Raw genomic sequence first — 27,871 nt, 5'->3', positions numbered from 1 at the left:
ATAAAAGGGTATCGGGTTTAAGTGAATACTGTAATGTTTCTACTTTTGATATTAACGCAAACATACAAGAACAGCTTGTGAAATCATTCTCAAGTGTTTAATTAAAATCCAGATAGCATTTAACATGTAGAGAGGTTTAAACTCTTTCACTGACTCTTAAATTTTAAAATTCTTTTGCACAATATTTTGAGGCTAACTTCATGCTAGAAATCTACAAATGTACAACTTAACACAAAAATACATTCAGAGTCCATTCCAATGCAAGTTTAAAACACTTTAATTGCAGACAATGTAAAGATATTTAAAAAACAAAAACTACAAAATGAGCACACAAAAGTCTTCCCTTTTGAATCTTTAATAAAATACTGCTCTGTATAAGATCTAATGAAAAATTCCAGTTACTTATAAAATAGTTATGTGATAAAAGCAATGAATTAAGATACATATGTACGAATTATACTTAATTATATTGTTTAAATGAACAAAATCTTGATCACTTTGATGATACAGCACACCATCTACTACTCATATATCAAAATAGATGAGCACACTCAAAGAAGCAACTGGGTGCAGGCAAAAGAAAATGTCAGAGACTTGAGGCAAAAAAAAACCCCCACCCCAAACAAACAAAAAAGCCCCTTAACTGTAAGGGAACCAAAGGAATAAAATAACTTAAAGCAAACTGTGGACCAAATTCTCACTCATTATTTCATGAGAAACGGTATGAGAATTTGGCTTCAAATAACTAAAACATCTACCGAAACTTAATTATTTGGCCTAGGCAATTTAATAGTACACCAATTGCTGAAATAATCAATAGCAATGGGTGTAGTGTTGGAAAAAAAATAATTTTTACAAGTTTAACTATGTAAAACTTTTTTGGAAACCCGAGTCTCCATCACAAATTGCACTTGAGATGGCTGAATGCATTGACTGAGCAAGGCATCACTGTTGGTTCACACACACACACACATACACGAAAGCAGCTATGGGTTGCTGATATTCTGAACTACTGAAACTATTTTATACATGTATTTTTCTCTCTCTAAAAGAAGGATCAGTGATGTCTGGGTTGTTACCTCAGTATGGTAGCAGTCACACTTCCGCCCTCTGTCGGCACAGCCCTGTTGCCATCTGTTTCAACACTGTCTCTTTCTACTCCCTGGCAGAAGATAGAGAGGGCTGATGGAAATATGAACTAGGTCAGTCTGAAAAATATTCATTTCTGGAGTTTTAAGCTTTATCCTGACTAGGAAAGAAACCTTCTGCCGAAAAGACTGTTTCACTGATAAAGCTTACAAAACGTACATAAAGAACACTGCCAGTGTGAGTACTATCATTAGCTCTAGAAAAATAAGGGAACTTCTGTGATCTATTTTTTTTTAAAAGGTAGAGAATGCCTGTCACAAAAAATTCTCTCCAATAAATTAATTCTCCTCTACAGCAAAAACGCAATTTAAAAGCAAGATGGTACTAAGAAATATAGTAAGCTCACAAAGGTGGGAAATTGTACACAGTTGCTTTAGAAGAGATGCTCTGAACAATGAGAAGCAGCGTGTTAGAACTAACCTCAGTGGAGATCTGGACAGCTCTAATTATCTTAAGTTAAAAATCAGATGATCACTATGAAAATGTGTGACATTAATACATATAGAACAGATGATTAAAAAGTGAGTGGATACATAAGACTCCACAGCTTCTTTATTTCCTTGAGCCAGAAACATATGAAAACGCAGTGAGTGGATATGTCTTATTTAAGGGATTCCCTTCTCCCAACCACCTGCTTCGTTGCCCTCCCCACCCTTAAAGTTAAGAATCTAGATTAGTTTGGAAATATCAATCTAAAACCAAAGTAAATATCAGATCATAGAAAAGGAAATAAACAACAAAAAAACCCTGCATCAAGAGTTCTTCATCTCTCTCACGGAGAAAAAAAAAATCTCCTTATCTTTTTTAGTTCTAAAAAAACTACTTATCCTTCTGAAAAGCAAGGACAGTCTTAAATTGAAACCAAGGTACACACAGAGGTGGAATTAATTTTTCATGCAAATGAGTCTCAGATGTTTAAGACTTTAGTCTATATGACGTTTAAATCAATTAATACATTCTGTTAAATTATAAAACTTAGGTAATGATCAGGTAATGTAGGAAATTGTGAAAAGGAAGAATGAGACTGGAAGGATCAATCTGCAAAATTCACTTAATGTGCTCAAAAACAAAGAAAAAAATTATTGAGCAAGGATATTTAGATTTAACTGCTAGTTATGTGGAAACTTGAAGCAATTTGGGGAATCTGCTCTTCTGTACCCCTTATCGTCCACAGTTTTCAGAGTCCTTAGCAGATTCAACGGTTGAATGGGTGTATTTCTAAACTTCCGGGTGGTCTGAGTCTGTATCATCCAAAACAAAAAAATTATAAGTTTCCCAGACTATCAATGGATCCAGTCTCCTCAAGATTATCATGAGATAAAAACAGGAGGGAGGACCCATCCCCTATTGATCTTAGGCCCACATCTGGAATAGGTTTACAGGGGGAAAAGAATATAGATAAACACCCAAGCACGATCTAGTCATTATGGAGCTGTCTCCTATTGTAATCCCTCTTCAATCTTGACCTTTAGAATAATATGTTTAGAAAAAAGAGAAGAAGGAATGAAGAGAAAACACTTTTACTGCCCATCCATATAGAACTGTCAGCTTGCTTTGCTCAAACACTGGGGAAATATCCTTATGGGTTCAGCGGCACTATGCTTACTGAAATTTTTCTTGGAGTTTTCAGAAGACGGCATGTGCTCCTTCCTCTGTGCTCTAAAAAAGATGTGGGCTGTACACTGTTCACGGAGTGATCACACAGGAGTGAGGCAATTCTTGAATGCTGGAGTTTATACAGTTATGTACGGTGAGAAACATTATACATGGAAGTAGTAAGAGGTTAACGGAACATGACTGTCACAATTGAACTTTTTCGTATTGCATTTCCATAATAGATGTTTCCTTTTAAAACAAATCGAGAGTTTGTGATGCAGCAAGGACAAACACTGACAATTACTTGAGCCTCATTACTGAAGATCCCACTACCAACAAACATTGATAAACACCAGATAAACAAACATTCCCAACAAGGAAATGTTGGGAACTGATGAACATCTGAATCTAGGAAATTAATAGAAAATAAAATCACAGAAACTCACAAGACTATAATAAATGACAGATAATGAATATTTATCTCTTATATTAAAGGCACTACTAATATACAAATATCCTATTAACATTTAGAGAAACTCTGAAGTCAGCAGTTAGGGAAAGGAATCCATTTAGTTCAATACCAGCATTTTTTAAAACAAACAGACTACTTTAAGACTCAGCAGAGTTTTCAAGGAGCTAAATGAAACTGGATATAATAAGCAGCTCCATATAAAGATTATGGTTTCTACTTTTAAAAAAGTATGATAATTTACTTCCTTAAAAATATAAGCATATCACAAAAACTAAAGGGTAAATATATATATAAAAACTCAGGCCTTGGTACCACTGAGAAATTTTCATAAATTCTAAAATAATTTCAACAGCCACAGCTTGAACAATATCCACCCACACATGACATGCAAAGACAAAATGACAGAGTCACTGAACAGTTCAGCATAAAGCTAAAAATACGGAAATAGAATGAGACAGGCATTTGTCGTGTAAATAATGTACATCACAAAGTGATTGTGCCTATATTAAAGCACAGCTTGGAATTAAAAAAAATTTAGAGTTTCATTTGTTCCAGGAAGCACTACACATGGACCAACAACGGAGCTCTCACATATGCTTAAGGAAGCAGGTAAAAAGCTATATAAAAGAATAACATAATTTATTTTAATTAAAATGATTAATATTTTGAACTTTATTTCATTAGAAGTTTAATTTTTAATCATTATACCCTGTAGATTTTGAAACAATTTTATTAGAAATTACTAATGCTGGTTCTTGAAGAATCTAAAAAATTGTAATTACTTACTCAAATCTGATTGCTATTTATAGTTTTAAGCAGTTAAATGAAATATTCTGCTCAGTATTCTAAAGTTGCTTTGGTACAAATTTAGGATAAAGCAGAACTGGCAGCACCACCACAAGTGTGATCATTCACGGCAGGTCTCGAGGACCCTCGGAGACAACAGAACACAAGTTAAAATACTTACAAATAAAAGCCATTCTCCTGACAATTCTGTTACATCATTAAAAAGAGAAATAAAATCCACATTCAGTAAATTATACTTGAGGCCAAATTTTCATGCTCCATTTAATTATTCCTCAATGATAGTGTAAAAAATGTTTATTATTATTGCAATATGATGTCTAATTCATAGTTCAGGATGCTTCTAAGGATGAGGCCAACAGTTAGAGTGGTACATTTTAATGCTTAGTCCACTGATACTATTTTAACACAAGGTTTAATTTAGTCTTTTTTTTTTTTTACAGCTTTATTGAGGTATAATTGATGTAAAACAAACTGCACATATTTAAGATGCACAATTTGATAGTCTTTTAAACAGCATGAAAAGTGCCTGACAACTAAAAAATTAAAAATTTTCAATTGAAACATTACTTTAAAATAGCAGATTCTAATTTTTTTGAGACACAGATATGGATTTATAAAAAGGTGTGTGGAAAAGAAAGAAATTAATTTAATTCCAAGTACCAAATTTATTCAGAAGGTTTAGAAACGCCAAAATTGACAGCCAACTTTCTTGATTTTCTTCTTGAAGAAGAGCTTGGTGTTGACTTATGGTGAGACATACTACGGCCTTGGGAGGCAGCTTCAACTTGAGAAGATGCAGGTTGAGTGATCTGAGAGGACTTTAAGGAAGCTGATGAACTCCCCTGTGGAATCACTTTGGTGACATCGGAAGATCCTGGCTGGCTAGTCTGAAGGGGGGTAGCTTGAGAACTCTGGGCCTCCTTATTCTCAAAGTTCTTTTTGTTTGCAATCCTCTTTTTAGTAACCTTTGAGGAATAAAAGCATCATTAATTAACAATGTAGGCAAAAAAAGCTAGTATCAGAAAATACTATAAACCATGCTGCTAATATTTGTTAATTACTGCTCACTTGTGACTTCTACTTATAATCTCCAAATCACACTTGAGAAATTCAAGGAATTTAGTTATGAATAAAATATTTAAAAATTCTCCATGACTTAAATATAAAGAAAATTTATATTCCTGATTTTAAATCATTTTGAGCTAGAAAAGGATATTATTACTCACTGCAATTATTATTATTTATTAGAACACAAACTCAGACAGCAGGGATGAGGTCAGACTGGTCATCACTGGTTATAATATATTCTCAGCACCCAGAACCCAGTACTGGGCTTCCAGCTGGCACTGAATAAATAATTATTGAATAAACAAATTTTTATCAATGGTCTTTGAGAATTAAAAAAATTAATTCTCTTAAAAATATAATAATTCTCTTTCTAGGTCTCACCTGTAGAGGTATAAACTGATTGTGCACACCACCTGGCATTCCCCCAGCCATGGGCACGGTCCCAGAATATGAAGTATGATGGAAAGGCTTCCCAGGAACTGGCACTGGTGGTCCCCATGGTAGTGAGCCAAAGAGATGAGATGATGGAGGCATTATATTAGCTGTTGAAAATCATGGAAAATTTCTCTTTTAGTAAAATGGTATCATCAAAACCCTGAAGTTTAAGACCTCCTTCTGTTACCCTTTTTTCACTTTGCAAAGGGCATACACTTATGATTAATCTTGCTTACAACATTCAACCTTAGGAGCCCCCTTAGGACTGTGAACTACCTACAGAAGTCAGCTTATCATTATGCCATCTGGCCTACAAAGGCCCCTAGTACCTTATACTGATATGAGCTTTAGGAATATTTGTAATACTGTTTAAATAAATAATAAAAGGGTCACGAAACTGTCCCTTGAGGGAGAAAAGCCAGGGCACAAAGAGAGAAATCTTAAGGATCTCACTCACCTGCCCCCAATGCTAAGTTGCTTCCATAGTGATCCCAGCCTACAAAAAAAAACCGAAAAAGCTCAAATACTGAAATCTGATCACTTTCATATGACACGTAGAATCCTTCTTTTCCCTATTCTAATATTTGTAATTCAAGGATTTTTTTTTTTAATTTACATTTTATTTCTTATTAAAAGCTCACTGAGGGGCTGGGCTGGCCCGGTGGCACAAGCGGTTAAGTGTGTGCGCTCCACTGCGGCGGCCTGGGGTTCGCCGGTTCAGATCCTGGGCACGCACCAATGCACCGCTTGGCAGGCCATGCTGTGGCGGCGTCCCATATAAAGTGGAGGAAGATGGGCATGGATGTTAGCCCACGGCCAATCTTCCTCAGCAAAAAAAGAGGAGGATTGGCAGATGTTAGCTCAGGGCTGATCTTCCTCACAAAAAATAAAATAAAATAAAATAAAATAAAAGCTCACTGAAACAGTGGTATGCAAACCTGATTTGTGTATCTCAGTCACCCGGGGAGCTTGTGAAATACAGGTTCCTGGGCATGGCCTCATACCTAGTAGACCAGACTCGGAGAGGCCCAGGAATCTGTATTGTCAACGAGCTCCCCAGGTGATTCTTACGCAGATAGTCAGCATCAGTGCAGCATCTGGAACCACTGCATTAAACAATGACAGTTGAGGCACCAGCACACTGCCACTGCAGAAGACATGCAGTGCATTCAAACCTCTCAGAGAGAGAAAAAGGCAGCCAGACCTGTAAGATAATATAGCTTAAATAAAATGAAGCCACTTAAGAAATTTTGGGATCAGGAGAGAAGAATCATAACGTATTTTTGTGTTATGAATTACATATGCACAAATCCCAGGATAAAGAAAACTTTTAATATGAAAAACACTAATAAGATTTAGAAAATTAGGTCTTGATACTATCTATAAGCAACTTTGGTGGCAGTCATAACGTTAACATCTATTTAAAAGATGCTATGTTAATCTTATGCATAGGTCAGCTTCACAATTTCCCCAATAAATCACTGTTTTAAATATAAAATACATTTCCTCCATTGGGACTATTTCATACCATAAAATAGAAATCTAAAAAATAACTTTAAAATGTTAATCTGATGCTTAAGTTTTTTTCTCCTGATTACCATTCAAATCTCTTGGCTTTTACTTATATCACATATTTTAATTAGAACATTGGACAGCACCTATTACAAGACCAAAAGAATTCCAATTATAACCTTAAAATTCTTGGTAAGTATGACTATACTAATAAACATGATACAATAATAAACATAAATACAATAATCAACATGAAAAAGGTAAAAATATCAAGCTACAAAATATTGAGAATGGTGAAAACAATCATTCCTTTTATATATAATATATTCTCATAAGACAGATTTATTTATTTATTTATTTATTTTTGACAGATTTTTTTTTTTAGAGAAGCTTGTGGGTACACGGTTAGGTAACCTACATATACTAATTACTTAAAATTAATTTATATATAGTTACTGGATTCATTCTTGAAAGTGAAGAATCGGTCAAATTAGATTTTGCAAGTTATAGTGCACTTACTACCTTGAGCTATATGAAAACATCAGATCCATTATGTCATAAAAATTTTATGACCAAAACATTGTTTATACAGGGAAAGGAGTGCCAGTGTAGTACAGTAACAAAAGCACAGGCTTTGGAATTAGATAGACTTGGGTTTGAATGCCAGTTTTGCCACTTAGTAAGTTATGACCTTAGACAAATTACATTTTTTAAAACAATCAAAGTACTACATACACACTGTAATAAAAAAGGTTTTCAACATAATACAGCAGTCACCTGTTCCATCCCAGCTTTATCTGTTTTAGCTGTTTTTTTGCCTACTGTTCAATAATTTGCTTATACTACTAGTTAGTGATTTTTCAACTTTAGGCCGTTTTAGATCTACTGACTTCCTATTAAGACAGATCAAATTTCAGTTCTTTTATCCCACCCCTCACTACTTGCCCTGTCCTTCTAATGTAAGTATATCACAATATCTGTTTAAATATATAAGCAGTGTTTACGGTATGTGGCTGTGTACATATTGTCACTGCAGAGCCAAGTGAGGTACTCTGTTTTTTTTTCTTGTAACACTTTTTTTACTCTTTTAAAAATAATTATCCTTTAAAAGTAATTATCTTTTAAAAGCACTTTAGTCTTCTAAGTACCTATCCTTAATATTTTTCCAAATGCTACCTCTGCTCTTCCAACCGGGACTAGTTCCTTTCTAGACCTACTGAGCAGCTGGCATTCTGGGATTTCCATTCATTGTATAAGTATACTAGATCTCTTGTGATTTAATCTCATGCTTTTGTTTTCTTTCTTTTTTAACTACTGTTTTGTTTTGTTGGAACATATAATCCAGTAGCTTCTTAAGAAAGGGTGCATGAGAAGTAAGTCTGCACGTCTGAAAAAGTCTTTATTCTACTCTTGTATTAGATTCATAGTTTGGCTATACAGAGAAATCTAAGATGAAACTAATTCTGCCTCAGGATTTTGAGGCGTTTAATGCTCAACTGCCTTCTAGCCTCTGTTAAATAGTGCAATACGATTCTGATTCTTGATCTTTTATATGCATATCCCCCTCCTCTCTGACCTCTTAGGACCATCTCTTTATCAACGGTATTCTGAATTTCAAGGCAATCTGTCTCTCTTTTCATTCACTGTGCTATAAGCATTTGGTGGCCCTTTCAGTTTAGAGATGCATGTCCTTTAGTTTGAGGAAAGTTCTTATCTAATTTCCTTGATACTTTCCTCCTTTCCATTATCCCTGGTCTCTTTTTCCAGAACCCCAATTAGATGAGTGTTGGATTTGTGCACTGTTCCTCTAAATCTCCCTTCTTTCTTAGGTTCCACCTTTTATCTTGCTCTTCTTCCTGAGATTTCCTTGGCTTTGCTAGGGCTTTATTTACTGAATTTTAAAATTTAGACTCAAAAATTTAATTCTTGCTCTCCAATTATTCTTTTTTCCATACATTCTTGTTCTTAGTTTTTGGTTGCAATACTGTTTTATCTCACTAAGAATATTAACTATAGCTGTCTTTGAAGTCCTTATTTCCTACATTATCTCTGTTTCCAGGTCCCTTTCATTTCTCTTCGTTTTGGGCTCTTTCTTTTAATTTTACAGATTTTTCCTAAAATGTCCAGTGGTCTCTCACAGTCTAATATCTATTCATATTAAAGAGCACGACACTAAAACTGTGACTTGAAGCAGTGTCTGTGTGGGGAGGGAATAGGTTAGATGACTTGAGGGCTTCTGTCTAGGATGATTGGGTAGTGAGCCAGTCTTTTGAAATTTAATGAATTTCTCAAAAGAACCATCTTCCAACTTCCTATCTGGGGGGCTATGGCTGGCTATAATCTAGGAATTAGTTGGGGAAAAGGCACTTTACCTTAATGTCAGTTTTCAGCCTAATATCTCATTCTCTACTCTGTGCCTGGTGCCCCAGTATCTAGGGAGCCCTCTGGAGAACATACCTCCAGTCTTTCCCTGAACAGGCAACTGCCTGGCTGTGCAGGGCAGGGATCTGGAGAGGGATTCCATCACTCCACATACAGACTTTGAACCAATCCCCTTCTTTTCAGTCCATGCCTCATCTGAAGCTCTGACAGCTTCTGATACTTCCAAGTTCTGAATCTCTTGGGAATGGCGAGGGACAACCTGCTCATCAGCTCATTTGTATCCTCTTCTACAGACACTTTGGTTTGTAGCTCAACCCTGCCTTGCAAATTGGTTATGACTTCTTCAGTTGCTTTTCTCATCACAAACTCTTTTCAAAACTCTAATTTGCTGATATTTCTTCTCTCATCTCTTTGTCCTTGGAGCCTTGCACTTTTAAAATCATTTATTATTCAGTTTAATGGAGTTTAGGCAAACAGAAGAGATAGCTTGTTTAATGAGAATAATTAACCTTTCTAATGTTTATAGTCAGGATTAGCTATGTAGAGCTCCTGGAACAATACCTGGCATATAGTAGACTCAGGAAAGTAACTTTTTATTTTTTTTATTTTTTTTGTGAGGAAGATCAGCCCTGAGCTAACATCCATGCTAATCCTCCTCTTTTTGCTGAGGAAGACCGGCTCTGAGCTAACATCTATTGCCAGTCCTCCTCCTTTTTTTTTTTTTCTTTCCCCAAAGCCCCAGTAGATAGTTGTATGTCATAGTTGCACATCCTTCTAGTTGCTGTATGTGGGACGCAGCCTCAGCATGGCCCGAGAAGCGGTGCATTGGTGCACGCCCGGGATCCGAACCTGGGCCGCCAGCAGTGGAGCGCGCGGACTTAACCGCTAAGCCACGGGGCCGGCCCGAAAAATAACTTTTTAAACATTAAATAAACAAATTATTGATTTTAAAATGATAATGATTTAGGATATGAAGAAGCCAACTACTATTACGAAAAAGGAGTGATAAAAGAAATGTTTAATGAACTTAAGATTTAGAATTATAAAATTACCAAATGTTAGTCTCAAAGAGATCCTGGACACTGTCTAGTATAAATAAAAAAATGGAGTCCCAAAGAAGTTGCATGATTTTCTCAAAGTCAGCCAATAAAAGAGGCTGGACAAAAAGAGAGTCCTGATTCCACAGTGACCTTTCCATTCCCCCAGCACATTAGGAAGTCACCAACTGGCTAAAGGAAGAAGGGAGCCACCTGCTTGATAACTCAGGCACTACGCTTGAAAGAGGAAAACAATTATGAGAGAATATTCAGAAACTATATAGTAAGCTTAAAAACCCTCCACGCTTCATTTCTCTCATTGTCAAGGGCAGCTTCTTTCACATCCCCACCTTCAAAGCCTTATCTGCTTTTTATTTCCTTCACCTCTGTTTCTTTCCCCCCCGGCTGTAGTTTTTTTTGTGTGTGTGAGGAAGATCGGCCCTGAGCTAATATCTGCCCATCCTCCTCTCTTTGCTGAGGAAGACTGGCCCTGGGCTAACATCCATGCCCATCTTCCTCCACTTTATATGGGACGCCGCCACAGCACGGCTTGACAAGCGGTGTGTTGGTGCGCACCTGGGATCCGAACCTGTGAACCCCAGGCTGCGCGCACTTAACCACTTGCGCCAGCGGGCCGCACCAACCGCCTCCTGCCCCGGCTGTGTTTTTGATATTTAACTTAAACCCAAACTCATCTGTTGGCAGCTACTAGGGAAAAGAGGCTGTCCAGAACAAACAACTGTCCTACTCCAGCCACACCAGAGGTTGTAGGAGAGGAATGGTTATTTCTAAATGAATCTGTAGGCTCTGGTTTCAGGCTTACTTCTAACAATTCCTTCTTACATTCCCTAGACGTTTAAACACATTTTTTGGTTTCCTCAAAATGATGCTTCTTAAAAGAACTTTCTAAAAATAATAACTTAATAACAAATATTTAGAAGAGCAAAATATCTTACCAGTAGTCTGGGAAAAAACTGGAGGAATGGTTCCGGGTGATACGGCAGGAGGATAATTTGGAATTATTGGTGGAGGCAAAGGGAAATTAACTCCTAAGGAGCCCTATGGAAGTATTACAAGTTATAAGATAATGCAACAAACACATCCATAAGGATTAATTAAAATGTAGAAGAGAGGGAATGAACAGGTCTCACCAAGTGCTGTAAAGCAAACAGCGCGGCTTTTTCCTTGGCCTCGTTTTCAGAATGGCACTGTGGCCCATGCACCAACAAGCCATTGGATAACTTTACCTGGCAAACTGTCATTGTCTAAAAAAGAGAATACCCATGTCTATGAAGTTAGGAAGTCGATCTTCTCCCCAAAAGCTTAGTCTAAACAAGTAGAATAATTTCATCTGACATTCTGTAAAAAAGAATTTAAGAATTCAAAAAAGGTCTATCAGTTTAAGTTTTCAGTTGCCAAGCAAACACTTTAGAATTGTTGCCTTACCTTTTAATGTTTACAAAATAAAATGCTCTTTAAGCTAGCTGAAGGGTCAAGCATCCTAATGCAAATGAAAGCCAGCAAAACTTTTTTCTTTAGCAAGGGTTGGGAAACTAGGCCTTCCACTTGTTTTGGTAAATAAGGTTTTATTGGAACGCAGCCAAGTCCATTCCTCTATGTATTGCTTATGGCTGTTTTCATACTATAACTGCAGAGTTGAGTAGCTGTGACAGACACCATATGGCCCACAAAGCCTAAAATATTTTCTATCTGGCCCTTTACAGAAAAAATTTGCTGACCTCTCCTTTATACCATCCTCTAAATTGCAGATATTTTGCTAATATGAATTAATTGCCAAAATCTAAAAGACTCAGAGGGTCTGACTAATTTTATATTCACATTTAAACTATAACTCTTTACATTATACTTTTTTTCCTTTACAAAAAAGAGTTTTAAAAAATTGTACTTTTCAAAAGGTAGCTATTTTTATATATTATTAGTTTAATCCTGCTTTCTGTTTGGCGAGAATGTATCAAGAACTTGGATGTAAAAAGGATAAAACAATTTTCCTCGTAGCCAGTGGTTCTTACGCCACTGTCTGCGGACCCAAAGGTCCTGAGACCCTTTCTGGGGGTCCTTGAGGTCAAAACTATTTTCATAATAATACTAAGATGCTATTTGCCCTTTTCACTCTCATTTCCTCATAAGTATAGAGGAGACAAAAAGTTTATTGATATAGTTTCAGATTCTACATTGCAACTAACTTTTAAGAAAATACCACTTTTTAGTATAGTATCAAAGAATAGCCACAGTTATATGAAAAGGCTATTAAAATCTCTCCCTTTTTCTAACTATCTACCTGTCTGAGGCCAGATTTTTTTCATATATTTCAACCAAAACAATACATCACAAGAGATTGACAGTAAGAAGCAGATACGAGAAATCTAGCTGCTTCTACTAAGCTAGAGATGGGAAAGATTTGCAAAAGTGTAGTGCAATACCACTCTTCTCATTAAATTTTTTTGAAGTTATTTATTTTTTTGTGTGTGTGTGAGGAAGATTAGCCCTGAGCTAACATCTGTTGCCAATCCTCCTCTTTTTGCTGAGGAAGATTGGTCCTGGGCTAACATCTGTGCCCATCTTCCTCCACTTTATATGTGTGACGCCTGCCACAGCATGGCTTGACAAGTGGTGCATGGGTCTGCGCCTGGGATCCGAACCTGCGAACCCTGGGCCGCCGAAGGAGAGCACACAAACTTAACCACTACCCCACTGGGCCAGCCCCTGAAGTTATTTTTAATAAACAATAAATACTTAAAATTTTTTAGTTTTAATTTTAATACAGTAAATATGGATATAACACAGTAACAAAAGTTCTTTGGGGTCCTCAAAAAAAGTGGGGAGTTTCTAAGACCAAAAAGTTTGAAATGGCTCTGGTTATGCATAAAAAGAACAACCAGAGTAAGAATTATAAATCTGCTGCTCATAAAGTCAAAAAAATCAGCCCCATCATATTATCTCTAGCCAAAGATTTTCGGTCAATTTATTTATGCTCAGTGTTAAAGAATTTATGTAAATAGAACAATAGTATACTATACCTGTGGTGTTCTAAGAAAGGAGAAATCTGGCTGTGGCATTCCAACAAGAGAACAAATTCGAGAAAGTTCGGTGACTGGTGTGGACACAGGAGGGATCTGGCTGGGAGGAGGCCAACACACATTGTCCATTGACTGCGCATTACGGTACTCACTAGCACTGTGAGACTTGTTCATATAAGATGCTACCAAAAAAGAGAAAAGGACACATTTATATTAAAAAGTATGTTGAACTATGCAATTATTGCAGGGTTTTAGAGAAAACAAGCAGGAAATCGTTAAAAGGTGAAAAGAAGACTCTCCCATGAAGCAAATATAAGAACTATTTAGTATTACCTAAAATTACTAAGAATTCAATAAATATTTTTAGATGATTATAGCTGATTAACGATACAGGATTAAGATAAAGATTTTAAAATATGATAAGCAGCTGACTGCCAAAAATTAACATCTTGAGAGTTTAATGACTACATAGTTATGTTACAGGCAAAATTCGAATAAGCAAATGGCTTTTTTTAATCTGGTTTATAATTAATTCCTAAGTTTTGAGGCTTTGGATTCAAAATTCTATCTTACATTCTGAGATTCATGGATGCATGTTTTTGTTGCTCCAAAATGATGCTTCTTAAAAGTTTTTCTGAAATTCCTTCTTTTAAGTGCTGTTACATAGATGATTAAAAATTTCTGAAAGTTCACATTCTTTATGATCAACAAACTCACTAAGAGAATAAGAGCAAACCCCAGTGAAGAAAGAATCTAAACTTCTTACTATTTTAGAGTAAGAAAAAGGTTAAATGGCTTGCCCAAAGTCACAGAGCTCGTTAGTTCTGTAACGTGTGCTTAATTCTGAGCTCTTGACTCTAAGGTGTATGATTTTTTTCACTATACTGAAATTAAGTAAAAGTTACTTGTTTTTGACAGTTGGACCATCTTTATCCAATTTTGTTTTAAAATTTTATTTTGCTCTATTTCAATAGCATGTCTGTCACCATGATAAATAGTTTCTTAATAGTTACTGGAATTTTTAATTAATGATTTACCCCAATATTTACCAGAGTATAAATGGAGGTAGGCTCTGATTTTTGTTCCAGATTTCGATCCTTAATAAACTCAGATCTGCTTATTCAGAAATGTTTTTTACCTCCCTGAGAAACTTCTGTCCCCACCTCTTTTTCTATTAGTGATTCTTCTTGGTAGGCTTTTGCAGATAATAACATAGACAAAATACTAAAGCATAGGGGACACGGAGGGTAGGGGCAATGATAACATTTACTGCCTGATGTTATGCCATAGGCTTCACAGATTTAAGGTAACTACCCACTTTCTAATGTCTGCCTCCATTAATTATTTTTAATTGATTTTATAGCTTCTTCTATTTTTATGTTGGTCAAATTATTTTAACATAATACTAATATCAATTATTGGCACCTACAATGTGCCAGACATAGTGCTAACTGCTTTATACATGTCATATAATTATCGCAACAGTCATTTGCAATGCTATTCTCATTTTATAAATAGGAAAAAAGAGTTTTAGAAAAGTTAAATAATGTATTTAGGTTATATAATCATTTTTAAATTACTGAGGGAAAAAAGCAAGAATGTGAAAACCTTTCCAGGCTAAGGATCTGCACAATGAGTATCTGTAATAGAATATTTAAGTAATCACAAGAAGACATTTAGGGACTACTGATCTATTGGTTACACAGTTATATTAATATATAAATGACATAAGCATAAAAGTTATACTCTTATTTGTTATTCTTAGTTATATTCTTTTAAAAATAAAAGTAGTTTTATCTTTAAAAAGCCCATGATAAAGAAAACAAATGAACTGAATTTTTGAAAAGATATTGGTTATTAGTAATAGTACTTAGTTTACTTACTTAATTTCTTATTTGGTTTAGGCTGTGAGGAAGATCCATATTCATCTCTTCTATTAGAGGAAACATTACCAAACTGTTTCATTTCGTTCTTATGGTCCACAGTGTCAAAGCCATCAATTTTTAGAATTTCTTTAAGCATCCGTGTTCCCTTCTGTTTTGAAAATGATTGGTATGGATATGGTGGGGACAGAGGAGAAAAGTTAACATCAGAGTTACAGAGCTTATTGATCCTTCTTTTAATGAGTTCCATTGTTAAAAGTTAACTACATTCAGATAGAGAATAATGAAAATCAATAGCCTATAGTTAAAAAAAAAATTACCCACATTTCCTGGCATAGAAATAACACTTATTTTTCTGCTTAACTTTTGGCCAAATCACCTAGAAGTAATGTTTGAAAAGCAAGGGAGATATGGTGTAAAGAGAAAAAAAGAAAAAGACAGCTAAACTGCCCAGGGCAGCCTGGTTTTCCTCAGAGGATGACAATAATGATGCAACACCCCAGTCCACATGAGAGAAAAGTGTGTTAGCAGTTGCATAGGGTATGTATGCATAACAATAGTGAAATTACTATAGTACAAAAGCTCCTACAGACTACGAACCATAGCAAATGACTGTGGTGACAAAAGTTCTTCACTTGGAGGCTCTTCACGATGAGATGACTGTACTTCATTTTCTTTGGAGATATTCAAAGATGCTAAAAAGTTCTCAATTCCAGGGGTATGCTAAAATAATAAATATTTTATGCATGAAGATGAAAGTACAAGAACACAGAAAAAGCTGAGAATTTTATGTACGAAAATGATATATTTAATTTTCACTCAATCATCTTCCCAGGTGTTAAAGTTTGGGAAGAGAAATTGAATAAGTGGTCTGTTACCTTATCAATAGCATTTGGATAACCAGTCATAACTTTTTGGTTTTCTGAGACTTCTGCACTTTCATTTCTCTTCAATAGCTTAATATTACATTTGGCAGGCCCTCCAAACGTCTATAAAAGAGTAAGAATGAGCTTTTTGTGCAAATAAAATTTATAGTTACTACTTAATAATGTTCTAAATAAATTGCTACAAGCTTTTTTATGTGCTATTCTCCCTTTTGTACCGTAAGAAAAAAAGGGGACCTAAACTCAGATGAGGAAAATAATTACATCTTTATCTTCATTAACTTCTAAATAAGATTTAGCATTCCCTTAAATTATGAATGTAGACAATAAACCACAATAGGGATGATTCTAACTGCATTTCAATATAAGTGATTTTCTTTCAAATCTTAAGTGTTTTATTTTAGCATTAAAAACATTTTTCTGAGAAAAAGCTTCACCAAAGAGGTCCACAGCACAAAAAGTTTATGAATCCCTTTTCTAGAAGAAAGGAAATTATAGCATAAGAGTTTCAAAAGGAGAGGGCCTTAGAAGTCATATAATTCAACCACTGACTGATATCTAAATATTAATGGGTTCCACTTACTGAGAATCTGTTATGTGCCAAATATTCTGGTAAGACATTTTTTATAAATTTAATGTATTACTAGCTTATAAGAGATCTAATTTTTTCAAACTTTGTATTAAAATATAATATGCATACACAAAATGCACATAAGTATACATGTTGAATTTTTTAGATTAAAAATTTGTTATTCTTTGATTATAAAATGTATACATATTCCTTATCAAACAGCAGAGACTATACAAAATAAAACATAAATGATCTCAGCTTCCCCCCACCAACCTAACCTACAGAATTAACTGTTAACTTTGTTATGTTGATCCACATACTTTCATTGTATGTATAAACATAATTCCACATATTTTATGGATATATATACACACACACACACTTATGTATGTAGGTATGTTCGTATGTATGTGTGAATGTATGAACTATATATATTGAGAGAGACAAATGATCTATTTTTATCTCCATTTTAAAGATGAAGAAATTGAGGCTGTGAGAGGTGTAGAGAATTGCTCAAGGCCACCTAGCTATTAAACAGCGGAACAAGGACTTCAAGTGTCTCTAGTTCCGAATTTTGGACTCTAGCTGTGCAACCTTCCAGCCAAGTGACTGTCAGACTTTAGCAAACCTCATGCCACACACCTTAAGGTTTTGGTTGAAAGGGCTGCAAAATTCAGTCAGATGCCACAGAGCCACCAAACGCAATCGAAAGTTGGCTACTAGAAATCTGATTTAAGAAAGCTTACCTGCTTATTTGACATTTTTTGTGACCGACTCTCCATTTTAGGACTCTTACACTCTTCTTTAACTAGAGACAAGAAAATAGAAATTTTGGTAAATGAAAGAACTTGCTGCACACCAAGAAAATTTACCAAATATTTACCATAGCAAGGCACTGTGTTAGAGTCACAGAATTCCAAGAAGAAAAAGGCCCAATCTTGAGGAATTTATATTCTAGATGAGGGGTAGAATTGATACTCACAGATAACAACAATAAGAGAAAAGGAAAGGTAGCATCTAATTGAGCCTTAAAGGACGGTAGGTTTCCAAAGGGCAGAATAGGAGGCTAAGTATTCCAGGCAAAGGAAATAATAGGAGAAAAGACATGGAAGCAGAAAGCAAGTAATGTGTCTATGGAGCTCTAAATAGACCAGTTCCACTGGAGGTTAAGGAGTAGAATGGAGCTTAACTGAACTAGAGAAGCAGGTTGGAGCAATAATCTGCAAGGTTTTGAAGACCATGGAATTAAACTGGTAGGCAATGGGCAATCAATCATAGAAAGGTTTTGAGCAAGTAGTGAGCTGTTCAGAATTGTGCCTCAGGAAGATTAAAATATGGCAGTGGCTTATTGGATAGACAGAAGGAGAGTGAGAGACCACTTAGGAAGTTATTTCAGTATTCCTGTTAAGGGGAAATTGGGGGAATGGTAGAGGAAATGACAAAGATGAATTAGAAGAGGAAGGAAGAAAGGAAAAAGGAAGAAAGGAAGGGAGGAAAGTAGGAAGGACGGAAGTGGCGGGGGGAGGAAAGGGAGAAAGAGAGGATGAGAAAAGATGTAGGGGAGGGGATGGCGGGAGGGGAAGGATGGGATGAGAGAGGAGGGAAGGAAGGGACAAAGATGGAAAGGGAAGGGAAAAGAGGGAACAGAGAGAGGGAAAAAAAGGGGAGGGGAAAGGAGGAAGGAGAGGGAGGTAAGGAACAGAGGAAGGAAGGAAGTAATCTTGCAAAAAGGAGAAAAAGTGAATTGACATGTATCGATATTAAACTTTTGTTGAGACATACACACAAAACTAATTGGAATTCCACATAATGCAAATAGTTTACATATATTCATGTAAATAATAATTTGAAGAAAAATCGCAATGCAGTTCAATTAAATAAATAATCTTTAAGCTATATTTATCAGATTTATAGGAACATTAATCCACATTTAACTTAAAATATAAAAGAAACAAAAATAACTTACAGATACTGGTGCAAAAAAATAGTCTAGCAGTTACCAAATTGAACCAAAATTATAAAACCACAAAATTTTTTTGAAAACAGTTTTTTAGAAAAATATTTTAAAAAATCACTCTAATACTACATGTAATATATAGATACATAAAATACCACGCACATATTAAATATCATAAATTAGACTCAGCATTGTGCACTTCCTCTGCTGGAAAGCTCTTCAACAGGCTTTTTGCATAGCTTATCCCATTCTGCTCCCCTTTTATTTTAGTCTCTGCTCAAATGTTATGTCCTTATAGAGGCATTCCTTGACTATCCTATTTAAAATAGCACCCCATCACTTTTTTCTCTTAATCTGCTTTATTTTTCATCATAGCACTTATCATTACTACAGATTATGGAATTTATTGTTTACTTGCCTATTATCCACCTCAGAATGTAAAGTCCATTAAGCCAGGATATTTGTCTGTCTTGTTCACTCACATATTCCTAGCACCTAGAACAGTGCCTTGCACATAACAGCTCAATAGGTAGCAGTTGAATAAATAAAAGAATGAATAACAAATGAGCCACATTTTGAGCATGAAGAGCAATTTGCTGCAGTTTGGGAATACTTTGATCAAGAGAAGAGAAACAGTAACTGCAAGATGAAGATTCTCATCCCTGCATCTGCATTCCCTACCGTGCTTGGAACATAGCAGACACTACTAAAGGAATGAAAAGAGTAAAAATATATAAATTATGTAAGATAGTATTAACAACAAAATATTTGTACATATTTTTAACAAAAATCTGTAATATAGTTTGGACTAATTTAATTGGCAAGTGTTTACACACAGAAAAGTAAATTGATTACTCTAAATAAAATTTATCTCCAAAAGTAGTTAGTGAGCAAAATCAGCAAAAATGTCAGAGTAAGGACCTCTAAAAATTCTCTCCTCCATAAAAGCAATGAGAAAATGGGCATAAATTACCAGAATCCAATTTTTCAGAACTCTGGAAGTTAATCAAAGGCTTGCAGCAATCCAGAGAGTGTTTATTCAAGAAAAAGACTGAATCTTAGAATAGTGAGCTTTGTGGCATTTTAACTTGCTCTAGTCCCATTCCCCACTCTCCAGCTCCATGTAGCCTTGAAAAGTACAGCCAGCTGTTTTGGTGAAACCAATAGCTTGGCTGCCACCAGAGAGATCAGAATGAGGCTAGCGCTCTTTCAAAGTGTTATTCCCAACATTCTATGAGGTCAGTATTACCATGATATCAAAATCAAAGGCATCACAAGAAAAGAAAACTTAAAACATCCCTTATGAATACAGATCAACAAAAATCCTCAACAAAATACTAGCAAATCAAATCTTGTAGCACATAAAAATGATTATACACCTTGCATTTGTCCCAGAAATACAAGGTTGGTTCAACATATGAAAAATAATCAATGGAATATACCACATTAATTGAATAATGGACAGAATCCATCTGATTGCCTCCATAGACACAAAAATAGCATTTGACAAAATGTAACGTCTCTCCAAGAAAACAACCACCTAGGAATAGAAGGAGACTTCTTCATCCTAATAAAGGGCATATACCAAAACCCCAGAGCTAACATGACACTTAATGCCGAAAGATTGAAAGCTTATCCCTAAGATCAAGAAAAGATAAAGATGTTCACTCTCACCACTTCTATTCAACGTTGTACTGGTGGTTTTAGCCAGAGCGATTAGGCAAGAAAAAGAAATAAAAGGCATCCAGATTATACAGGAAGAAGTATAACTATCTCTAATTGCCGAAGCCACAAAAAATTAGGGCTAATAAACAAGTTCAGCAAGATGGCAGAATACGAGATCAATATATAATAGTTTTATTTCTATAAATAGCAATGGACAATCCCAGCTCCCCTAAATTCCATTCCATTCCAACTGAAAACAGTTTCATTGACAACAGCATTAAAAAGAATAAAATACTTAGGAATAAATTTAACTAAAAAAGTGTAAGACTTGTACACTGAAAACTACAAGACATTATTGAAAGAAATTATAGAAGACAAACAATGGGTGTTACTGCAATAAACAACAACAACAACAACAACAACAAAACAATGGAAAGACATTTTGTGTTCATGGATAGGAAGACTTAATATTGTTAAGATGACAATACCACCCAAAGTGATCCACAGATTCAATGCAATCCCTATAAAAATTCCAGCTGCCATTTTTGCAGAAAGAGACAAGCTGATCCTAACATTCATATGGAAGTACAAGGGACCAGAACAGACACAACAATTTGGAAAAAGAAAAACAAAGTTGGAGGACCAAAACTTCCCAATTTCAAAACTTATAACAAAGCTATAGCAATTAAGATGGTGTGTTGTTTGCATAAAGATGGCATATAGATCAGTGGAAAGAAATTGAGATGTCAGAAATAAACCCATACATCTACAGTCAATTAATTTTTTTTTTTTTTGCTGAGGAAGATTCACCCTGAGCTAACATCTGTGCCAGTCTTCCTCTATTTTGTATGTGTGTCACCACCACAGCATGGCCACCACTGAGGGGTGTAGGTCTGTACCCGGGAACTGAACCTGGGCTGCCGAAGTGGAGCATGCTGAACTTAACCACTAGGCCATGGGGTCGGCCCTCTATGGTCAATTAATTTTTGACAAGAGTGCCAAGAGAATTCAATAGGGGAAAGAACAGTGTTTTAGCAAATGGTGCTGGGACAAATAGATATCCACATGTAAAAGAATGAATATGGACCTCTACCTCATACCATATACAAACACTCAAAAATGGAAAAAAGACCTAAATTTAAGAATTAAAACTATAAAACTCTTAGAAGAAAACATAAATATAAATCTTTGTGACCTTGGATTAGGCAATGGTTTCTTAGATATGACACCCAAAGCACAAGCAACCAAAGAAAACGTAGAAAAAAAATAGGTAAGTTGAACTTGATCAAAATTAAAAACTCTTGTGCTTCAAGGACACTATAAAGTTAAAAGACAATCCACAGAATGAGAGCACATATTTGCAAATCAAATAATGAATAAGCACTTAGTATAGAGAATATATAAAGAACTTTTACAACCCAAGAATAAAAAGACAAATAACCCAATTTTAAAATGAGCAAAGGATTTGAATAGACATTTCTCTGAAGAAGATATACAAACAGGCAATAAGCATACGAAAGATGCTCAATGTTGTTCATCATTAAAGAATTGGAAATGAAAACCACAAGGAGGCTCCACTTTACACGTACTAGGATGGCTATCATAAGAAAGATGGACACTAACAAGTGCTATGGAGGATGCAGAGAAACTAGACCCTCATATATGGCTGCTGGGAATGTAAAATGGTACAACCATTTTGGAAAACAGTTTGGTAGTTCCACAAAAAGTTAAACATAGAGTTAACACATGACTCAGTAATTCTACTCATTCATATATACCCAAGAGAATTGCATATGTTCACACAGAATCCTATACATGGATATTCACAGCAGCATTATTCATGACAGCCCCAAAGTGGAAACAACCCAGATATCCATCAATGGATGAATGGATAAACAAAATGTACAATGGAATATTATTCAACCATAAAAAGGAATGAAGTACTGATACAGATGCTACAACATGGATGAACCTTGAAAATATTATGCCAAGTGAAAGAAGCCAGTCACAGAAAGTCACATATTTTATGATTCCATTTATATGAATAGGCCAATAGTCCAGAATAGGCCAATCCATAGAGGCAAAAAGTAAATGAGTGGTTGCCAGGGGCTGGAGGAATAACTACTAATAGGTATGGTATTTCTTTTTGGGGTGATGAAAATGTTCTAAACTTAGATAGTGGCATTGGTTGTACGACTTTGTGAAAATACAAAAAACCCACTGATTGTGTACTCTAAAAGGATGAATTTTATGCTATGTGAATTATAATTCAGTAAAGCTATTAATTAACAAAAATAAAAGGAAGCAGTTAGCAACACAAGTATACTTTTCTAACTTAAAACTTACATTTTCTGTGAGGCTCATGTTTTCTTTGCTGACATTTAACACTGTTGTCATTAAAGCCAGATTTATGATGTTGAGTTACTTGACTTATTTCTTGAGGTAGAACTGCACCCTGAAAGTTAAAATTCTTATAAATGATTTAAACAAACTCTTAATATTATAACCACTTCTTTTCCTCAATGTTTAATAAATAATTACCTTATCATTTTCATAAAAGTTATATAGCTCATTAGAAAAATATTTAAGGAATGCAGAAAAGTATAGAGAATTTAAAAAACCACTCATATTCCACCACCCATTATTAACATAATAATCATCACTCCAGATGTTTCTCTATGCATTACTTTAATAGCAAAATACATAGAAAACTATCACTTTACAAAACCGCTACTTTCAATAGAAAGAATTAAATCTAATTTTGCTTGAACTTAATACAGAAACTGAAGAAAATATTAAACTTTAGGTAAACATTTCTTCACAATAGAAATATCAGCCTCTAAAGATCCCTCTAGATTTGCTTCAAAATAATGCTGTCTCTGAGGTAGGTGGGGTTGGGAAATGAGTAAGTGTTATATAAAATATAGGATTGGCTATGTGCAAGGTAAGGGATGGGTACCTGTGGGTTCATTATACTATTCTCTTCACTTCATGATTTTAAAAATTTCCATTAAAAAGTTTTTGAAAATTCATCATTTCTGTCTCTCTGTTATGAAAGTTGAGGATATCAGCCCTTCCACATCCCTTCCCCAGATACGTGATTTTATTAATTAATATTTATATTGTCAAGGTTTTCAAATGATGAAAGACTACTACCAGACGGCAAGACTGATTATAAAGCTACAGTAGTTGAGACAGTGCAGGAATGGACACAACTAGTGAAATGGCATGAGTAAGTTTCATATCGAGATCATATCAGATCCTTTTATTTTCTGATAGGGAAAGAAGGCCTGAAGGCAAAAAGAGACAAAACTTGCCACAGATGAAATGGGAAGAGGAAGCAAAAGCAGAGGCTGGAGATGTTCAATACAAATTAATCATTTCACAATTTTGCTTTTGGTGGGCCCTATTTATTTTCTTCTAGCACAGACAAATAAACACCAGGTACAAAGGCACACCATGTCCTATTTGGCAGTGGGAATGTTCCAAAATAGTTGTGATATGCACTAGAGTGTGAAGGAAGGTCCAATGCGCTCATATCCACAGGAGCACCCAGGGCTCTTTAGTCTCGAAGAGTCAAAATCGCCAAGAGATTTCCACCTGCACAGCACAATGGCTGGTGGGGTTTTGGGTTACAGCAGTACATTACGGGGGATTTTGACTCTAAGGTAGGGAATTAGAACATTAGGATCAATAGACTGGTATGAATGAATATTGTGTGAGTATCTAGTATGTGCCAGGCATGGTAAGATGTACTTTGCATCCATTAACTTAACATCATTATAACAATGTTATAATCATAAAAATGCTATGGTATATTTTGATTCCATTGTATAGTTGAGTAAACCGAGGCTCAAAGTGATAATTTGGTTATAAAACTAAATAATAGGAGAGCTGACATTTGAGCTCCAACTCTAACTCACGTTCACAGCACCATTTCAGAGAAAAAGCGTGCCATAAGTTTAATTAGAAAATATTCTAGTTTTGAGTATAGTTTTTCTGGTTGTTCTATTTGATATCTACATAATGCTATTTGTGTTAGTCACATTATCATATTTTGCCAATAAAGGCTTGAATTTTTTTTAAAGACGTTTTTTTAGAGCAGTTTTAGGTTCACAACAAAATTGAGAGGAAGGTACAGAGATTTCCCATATACCCCATGCTCCCACACATGCATAGCCTCCCCCATTAGACTAGTATATTTGTTACAACTGATGAACCTACAATGACATATCATTATCACCCAAAGTCCATAGTTTACGTTGGGTTCACTCGTGGTGTTGTATATTTTATGGGTTTGGACAAACGTATAATGACATGTATCTACCATTATAGTATCATACAGGGTATTTTTAGTGCGCTAAAAATCTTCTGTGCTCTGCCTATTCATCCCTCCCTCTCCCCCTAACCCCTGGCAACCACTGATCTTTTTACTGTCTCTATAGTTTTGCCTTTTCCAGAAGCTTGAATCCTTTTTTTTATGTTGAGTTCTCTAGAATTTGCCCATCAGATGAATACCAGGCTGCTTATTAATGTTTCGGGGATACAAGTGTTATATACGGTGGCTCATAATTCTTGGAACATACAGGAGATAAAACATGAAAGTGTTCAGCTAATATAAATAATGAAATAGCATCCAATAACAGGGGATGCATGTAGAAGATTCTGAGGAAATATAATATCAAGCATTGAGTTCCATCTCAAGGAGACAGGTGGTAACATAACTAGCAGACTTTGACTGAGACCTAGGGGAATTCTGGTAGTGAGAGAGGAAAGGGCATCCTAAGTGGAAGGAACAACAAGAATATATAACCTAATATAGGAATTATCTGTTTGTGGGAAAGGGAAAGTAAAGAGACCAATCTGACTGGAAATAGACCATTTTACCAAACAGTTGGACATATCAGAATTAGGTAGGGTTAGATTACAGAAGGCTTAAATATTAGGTTGAGTTGAGGTTGAATTCCACTAGTACTAAACAGGGAGCCTTATACATTCTAGAATATTCGAATAACACTATTTTAGGGCTGAAAAAGACCTCTGAGGTCATCTAAGTCTAATGCCTTAATTTTATACCTGAGGCCACTGAGGCCCAGGGAACTTAGATTTGCTCAATTTGAGTCACAAAACCTGATTTCCCGATTCTGAGTCCAATACCAGATTTACCACACCACACTGTCTCAGGGCATAAACTGAGTTCAAACCCAGGAGCTCTTATTAATTAGATACTTTGCCCAATTATGCCATAGGGCCAACACAGGTAAAAGGATCTTTAGGAAAGATTAATCAGGCACGACTATGTAAGAAGAACTAGGAAAGAAAGAGATAAGAAACAAGAAGCACAGACAGGAGGTTAATCTAGGCCTGGGATGACAATGTAAGGTCCAGTTGCGGGAACTGAGAAGGAGTAAACAGATTTGAGGTCTCACTGCAAAAAAATATTAGAGAGAAAGAGCAAACATTTTTGACTCCATGCTTTTCAGATTATATGCCTGGGGAAATGGTAGTGTTAGAAACGAGGATAAGAGAAGAGGCCGTAGGTGAGGTCAATTCCAAGACATCTTACGGGCTGAGGTGATAGTCAGGCATCTGTCTATACTTGTCTTCCAGAAAGTTAGAGAAACTGGGTTAGTTAGATCTTGTTTGAGAGGTTGGAATTGGAGATGGAGACAGAGTGGTAATTAGCAGAGAGCTAAGAGCCCAAGTCACCAGTCAAGCAATAAGGCAAAAGGGAAAAGAAAACTATTGTTGAGTTTTGGGGAACAGTTCCCAGGGAAAGATTGGAAGAACAGAGGTTAATAAAGAAGTTGAACAAACAGGGAAAAGCAAGAGGGGACTCAGGGCAATGTTCCCTTTTAGAGCAAAAGTGCTTGAAAGAACTGCCCATGTTTGCTGCCTCCAATTTCTCTTCTCCCCTTCTCTCCTAAACCCACTCTAATCAATATTTCATTCCTATCACTCTACTGAAACTGCTCTTGTCAATGTTCCTAGTGACCTTCATGTGCTAAACTCTATGGTCAATTCTCTGTTTTCATCTTAACTGATCCATCAGCAGCATTTGACAAAGTTGAAAACGCATGCATTCTTCACTTGGCATCTAGACACTACCCTTTCCTTGTTCTCTTCCTGTCTCATTGTTCTTCCTTCTCAGTCTTCTTTGTCAGTTTCACCTACTCTCTCTGACTCTTTAAAGAAGGAATTCTCTACGGCTAAGTGATTTGACTTCTTCTCTATCTACATTCACTTCCTTAGATACAGATAAATTGATATAGATATACAGATATACACACATGCACATGTGTGCACACACACATAAGTGTGATGACTCCCACATTCTCTCTCCAGCTTGGACATCCTCCATAACTTTAGACTCAATGTCTAACTCTACATCTCCACTCCAATACTCCAATGTCCAACTCTATATCTCCACTTAAATGTTTAACATACACCTCAAACTTACCATGCCCAAAACTGAACTCCCGATCTTCCTCTACAAAGCTACTCGACCTGTAATATTCCCCAACTCAGTTAATAGCCATTCTATCCTTTTAGTTACTCAGACCTTAAAAGTCACATCCTTTAATCCATTCTTTCTCTTTTACCAACACATATCCAGTTCATCATCAGCTGGCAATCTCTTTCAAATACGTCTAGAATTTGACCACTTCTTACAGGCTCCTACTACTCTGGTCCAATCTAACTTGATTTCAGTAGTCTCCTAATTAATTTCTGTTTCCACCCTGGCTCTCCACATTCTATTCTCAAAATAGCAAGCAGAGTGATCCTATTAAAAGATAAGTCAGATCATGTCATTCTGCAGCTCAACACCCTCCATTGATTTCCCATCTCACTGAATAAAAGCCAATGTCCTTATAATGGCCCAGAAGGTCCTGCATGGTATTGACTGTCACCTCTCTAATTACATTTCCTACAATTCACCCTATTGATTCAATCATAATGGTCTTCTTTCTTTTCCTTGAGTATGCCAGGGATGGTTTTCCCCAAGAGGGCCTTTGAATTTGAATACTCTTCCCTCAGATACCTATATCCCCTACTCCTCATTTCGTTCAAATATTTGCTCAAATGTTACCTGATCATTCCATTTTATTTTTTTACTTTTTTTTGTGAGGAGGACCAGCCCTGAGCTAACATCCAATGCCAATCCTCCTCTTTTTTGCTGAGGAAGACTGGCCCTGGGCTAACATCCGTGCCTATCTTCCTCTACTTTATATGGGACGCCGCCACAGCATGGCTTAACAAGCGGTGCGACGGTGCATGCCCGGGATCCAAACTGGCGAACCCCGAGCCACCGCAGCAGAGCGCACGCACTTAACCGCTTGCGCCACCGGGCTGGCCCCGATCATTTCATTTTAAACTGTAAAACCTCCCCTTCCCTCCCCCCCAAATTCTCTATC

The 27,871-nt window shown here is 35.9% G+C and overlaps 1 protein-coding gene across 4 annotated transcripts in view; it reads right to left on the bottom strand.

Annotated features, from left to right (window-relative positions):
• Positions 1 to 75: 75 nt before the first annotated feature.
• Positions 76 to 27,871, bottom strand: part of XRN1 (5'-3' exoribonuclease 1) — a 116,366-nt gene continuing 88,570 nt past the window's right edge. The window contains exons 33-43 of one of the 4 annotated variants that reach the window (XM_087430445.1): positions 22,803 to 22,911; positions 17,581 to 17,642; positions 16,258 to 16,368; positions 15,980 to 16,102; positions 15,380 to 15,530; positions 13,497 to 13,678; positions 11,610 to 11,723; positions 11,415 to 11,517; positions 5,985 to 6,023; positions 5,474 to 5,634; positions 76 to 4,989 (exon numbers count right to left, since the gene is read on the bottom strand). In XM_087430445.1, the coding sequence (XP_087286571.1) occupies positions 4,690 to 4,989; positions 5,474 to 5,634; positions 5,985 to 6,023; positions 11,415 to 11,517; positions 11,610 to 11,723; positions 13,497 to 13,678; positions 15,380 to 15,530; positions 15,980 to 16,102; positions 16,258 to 16,368; positions 17,581 to 17,642; positions 22,803 to 22,911 (1,455 nt within the window). In that variant the 3' untranslated portion in view covers positions 76 to 4,689. The remainder of the gene's footprint in view (positions 4,990 to 5,473; positions 5,635 to 5,984; positions 6,024 to 11,414; positions 11,518 to 11,609; positions 11,724 to 13,496; positions 13,679 to 15,379; positions 15,531 to 15,979; positions 16,103 to 16,257; positions 16,369 to 17,580; positions 17,643 to 22,802; positions 22,912 to 27,871) is intronic. The other 3 variants (XM_087430446.1, XM_014789045.2, XM_014789047.2) reach the window with 3 other exon arrangements.

The sequence above is a fragment of the Ceratotherium simum genome, chromosome 5 (genome assembly GCF_057802395.1).
Source record: "Ceratotherium simum simum isolate JZ-2026a chromosome 5, ASM5780239v1, whole genome shotgun sequence".
Taxonomy (NCBI): Eukaryota; Metazoa; Chordata; class Mammalia; order Perissodactyla; family Rhinocerotidae; genus Ceratotherium; species Ceratotherium simum.
Note: the sequence above shows the minus strand (reverse complement) of the source record. Positions and strands in the feature narration are given on the sequence as shown.